At 32.6% G+C, this 4421-nt stretch overlaps 1 protein-coding gene across 1 annotated transcript; it reads left to right on the top strand.

The window, feature by feature from the left end:
• The first annotated feature begins 1445 nt into the window (after positions 1 to 1445).
• LOC141481040 (chymotrypsin inhibitor-like) lies at positions 1446 to 3709 on the top strand. The gene is made up of 2 exons (XM_074171978.1): positions 1446 to 1594; positions 3495 to 3709. Exons 1-2 carry the CDS (start codon positions 1492 to 1494, stop codon positions 3662 to 3664), a joined length of 273 nt encoding a protein of 90 aa, XP_074028079.1. The 5' UTR covers positions 1446 to 1491; the 3' UTR covers positions 3665 to 3709.
• Positions 3710 to 4421: the final 712 nt, after the last annotated feature.

Below are 4421 nucleotides of genomic sequence, written 5' to 3'. Positions count from 1 at the left end.
GTTTTAGCATCTTTGAGAGTTTTTTGTTGATATACCAGTAATGTTAGAGCAAAAATTTGTCGCATGTCCATCAGTTCGGCTTCAGTGTATAGATCGTCGCTTGAGTAAGTATATTCAAAATGATCTTAATAATCCACTTGTGGAGTGTCTCCAACTTCTTAAGGTAATAATAGTGACCCCTCCCCATGCGATAATACCATACAACAGAGGTGTTTTTTCTTTTTACTAATGCATGATAGACAATTTTAAGATGTTTCTGGCCAAGGATGTTTTTTGGGTATTTAAATTTATATACCATATATCTCAGTTTTTTTTTGTTCCACTTCAAGTTACTGTCAAGCGTAATACCTAAATATTTAACTGTGTTGGTTGATTTGAGTTGTACTATACCATTTGATATTCGAACATCTATAGATAAATAGTTGGGTAGATTTGATTCGTAGCTTGTGAAAGGTGTGTACATGGTTTTCTTTAGATTTACAGTGAGTAGTTTACTACTGAAATATTCCATGATTACAGGTAATGAAGATGTCACTTGTTCTTTCAAGATATTCCAATTCTTTTCTTTTCATCAGCAAAACAGGTTATTTCAGCAGGAATAGGATGGTCGAATTAAGAATTGATATAAAGAACAAAATTGTACCAAGCACTGTTCCCTGGGGGACCCCATATTTTATTTCTGTTAATACTCATTTCATCATTGATACTTACGCATTGTTTTCGGTCTTCAAGATAGCTTTTCATCAATCGAAGTGTAATCCCTCTGAATCTGATGTTCTCGATGGTTTCTAGTAAATCTGGATGGCTGATGGTATCAAACGCTTTTGCAAATGAATCTGTAGGTAGAATTTTGAGACTTGCAAATGCATACAATGTAGATTTACAATTTTTTAATTCTTCTTTGGAAACATTTGAAAAGACTGTGAAAAGATTGTGGTTCATTTATTTTTGCGATATTTTTTATTTCGTTTTATATATTTTTTTCTTAAACCTAGCTTAGATTACTGTTAAATACATATGTGTGAACTTGTTAATTATTTTGTAAAAAATATGCATTGCCGTAAATAAATAAAATTAATAATTGTTCGCGATGTTTGTCGTTTGTCAAGTTACATGTATTGTGGTGGACCGGATGCATACAATATTTATATAAAAAACACTGAGTCATTGAAACAATGCATTTTTGGAACTATCTTCATATGAATTTTGTGTCATAAAATAAGCTCCTGAACACTTCCCCGCATTTTTCCACTGCAATTTTTCCAGGGTTTTTTTTTGTATTTAGAGAGTGAAATTGGGGAACGATGAGTTTGATTATTGCTGTGCCAAGAATCACACTTTGAATGACCCAATAAGTATTCACCTTGTACTTGTATGAATAGATAACTCCTTTTAATATTTATAAATATCAACATTCTGGTATTTTGTTTACGTTTACCTACTCTAATCTACTGCCAAGCAGAAAAGTGTATAAAAGAGGGTAACAACTACATGTATACCACTAGATATACTGAAGTGAAAATGGGAAAAACTATAATTTTAGCTTTCGTTGTTTTTACATTTTACTGTTTTCTGGTGGTCGACTCCGACAAACGTAAGTATGATAATCAATTTGAAAAATAATTACAAAAATATATTATTCAGAGCGATGAAAATCAATCAAAAGCTTGTGCATTATGAAACTAATTAGGGCTGTGCTTTCCTTGATGCCGAGAATTGAAATTGAAAGCTCATCGCATTCATAATGCCATCCAGAAAAATGTGTGAGAATTTTAAATCCCAACATAAACTTTTACAAAAGTCATAAACAAAAAAATTTGAGCCGTCACGAGACGCCTGGCAGATGTAAAACATAAATAATAATGTTTGAAGGTGATTGATAATGTTTCATGATGTTCTTGAAGAGATGAAATGACTTAGATAACAATTTTTTTATAAATTCAATATATCTTCATGATATAAATTTTTCAAGGATATATATACCATTCCTCTTGCAATAAAACCAAACAATTAAAAATAATCAAAAAAATGGTATAAAGTGAAGTTTTGATTCCAGTGATTTCTGTTCCAATTTTTTGAATGAAAATGATTTCGTGACTCACGATCAGAAGGTCGTGGTGGCTCGGAGAATTATTACCATTGCATACATAGGACACGAAGCTAATGACCAATGTAGTCGATGCCGATGACACCCAAAAAAAATCGTAATATATGCAATCGGAAACCTTATCCGAATTATTTATTTTATGCAATAGATTTTGATATTCATATTATTGGTACCACTTTGCAATGTCGTACTGGACCGGAAAGGTCGGGGTGGGGGAGATTGTCTCTGCAAGCTGATAAAGTAGGATCAGGGGCCCGCCAGGCTAGGACCTGGTTGAGATAGGTCACCCCGATTAGATAGCCAGTTTGACACTGCCACTTTTTTATCTGAATGAAATTTAAAAGGTGGTGATAGAAGTACGTAGAAGAGAGATGAATATTTTTTTCCCAAATCTCGAATGAAAGTTGTGGTAGAATGGGTATCTGGTGACACTTGATTATATCCCCTATTCCGATTATTCCAGGAGATGGTTGTGGATAAAAGTAGGAAATATAGTCACTGAATAATTATCTCGATATTTTTTTACAAATGGCGCAGTCGACCAGAAATGAAACTCTCCATATTGTTCAGGTCAATTATGAGAAGGAAATTCCAGATAGAGGTGATAAAAATGTACTTTGCATTGGAAAAAGTGAACTTGAGAATTTCATGTCAAAATTGATGACATTTGCTACCAGCAGAATCCCGGAACCAGTGAAAATTACGTTTTTCTCCGGAGAAAATGCAAATCCCAATGCTTGGATAAAATCTTATGAATCGTTGTGCTGTTTAAACAGGTGGAAATCTGACTCTGATGAAATAAATAATTTACGTTTCAGTCTTCAAGGTATTGCACTAAAAATGGTATGAAGACAGATGCATTCGCAAGTCCGATAGTCAGAATATTTGGATAGAATGGAAAACAAACTACTTACACATTTTTGATAAGAATACGACGACTAAATGGGAAAAAGCCCTATTCTACAATTACACTACAATTTGTGTGAAAAGTTGACTATTGCTTTAATTATTTTGGGTGATACGGTTGTATCATATTCAAAATTAGTTGAGAAGTAAAATCATATATAATAATGAAAATTTGATTCATGTGTTGAAAAAATTGAATTTTGATACAATACCAGAAATTACAAAAATAAACCTGAAGCAAGATAAATGAACAAAATAAATGAGAAAACAACACTAGGAAAGATACGTAGATCTGTAGTAAAATGACCATCTGGTGATGTTGATTATATTCCCTATATGTAATATTAAGTATTTTGAGATATCCTAGATGGTTATCGATAAAAGTAGAATGGCGTAGAATAACTGTATACAGAAACAAGGAAATATAGTTACTGGAGAATTATCTCGATATTTCTTTACAAATATTTCATTTTCATTTCAGAGTGCGGGCCACATCAACGATTTTTCGAGTGTAGACCTTGTCGCTCTGTATCTTGCGGCACAACTCCTCCAGATGTTTGTATTGCGTTGTGCATTGAAGAGCCTGGCTGTTACTGTGAAGAAGGATACCGTGAAAAAGATGGAAAATGCGTACTGCCATGTGATTGCTAATGAATTCAGTTGATTTTCTTATTATATCTACCAATATTACTAGTACTTTCATGTTTATTCATTTCTGGATCCTTTGTACGAAATATATTCAGAATATTCAACGAAAGTCATTTTTTATGCAGAAAAATCAGTTTTTTGTCGATTTTTTTGGGTATTTGTACCTTCCACAATTTGAAAAATATGAAAATTACAATGGAGAACTTTATACATGTGTAGAAAGGGCAAACTTCTTAGTTTACCATGATAAGTTACTGCGTAAAATCAAAGTATTTTTCACAAAAAAAAAATTCTCTTTGTCAGTAACTTGTCGTATTTAACAATTTTGCCTATTAAAATAGGAAATAATACAATACTTATCTCATACGTTTTGGAGGTCAAAATCTGCCTCCGTCTTCAGAAATGGACAAAAAATTTAAAGATATTTGCAGTTATTCCTTTGCTGATTAATTATTTACATTTCAACTTTTTCGACAGATGTCAAAGGAGTTTTGAAATGTGAAATTATGTCAATGTTATTGATTGACAACTGAAACATTCGATGTAATACAAGGTGCTCTCCGATATCAGTCTGTAACAGATATCAGTCTGTTACCATTTTGCCACTATCCAAATTTTCCTTCAAGATGGGTAGCCAAGTACGGTCTATTTCTAAGGAACTGTTCGAAATATAATTCTCTCCAGATATGAGAATATACGCTGATTCTTCTAGCTTACATCTTTTAGAGTGAGGCTCATTGGTAATTAATCATTCTTGTCT

The sequence above is a fragment of the Leptinotarsa decemlineata genome, unplaced genomic scaffold (assembly GCF_025532065.1).
Source record: "Leptinotarsa decemlineata unplaced genomic scaffold, Ldec_3_MD MMD2_tig00000035_RagTag_RagTag, whole genome shotgun sequence".
Taxonomy (NCBI): Eukaryota; Metazoa; Arthropoda; class Insecta; order Coleoptera; family Chrysomelidae; genus Leptinotarsa; species Leptinotarsa decemlineata.
Note: the sequence above shows the minus strand (reverse complement) of the source record. Positions and strands in the feature narration are given on the sequence as shown.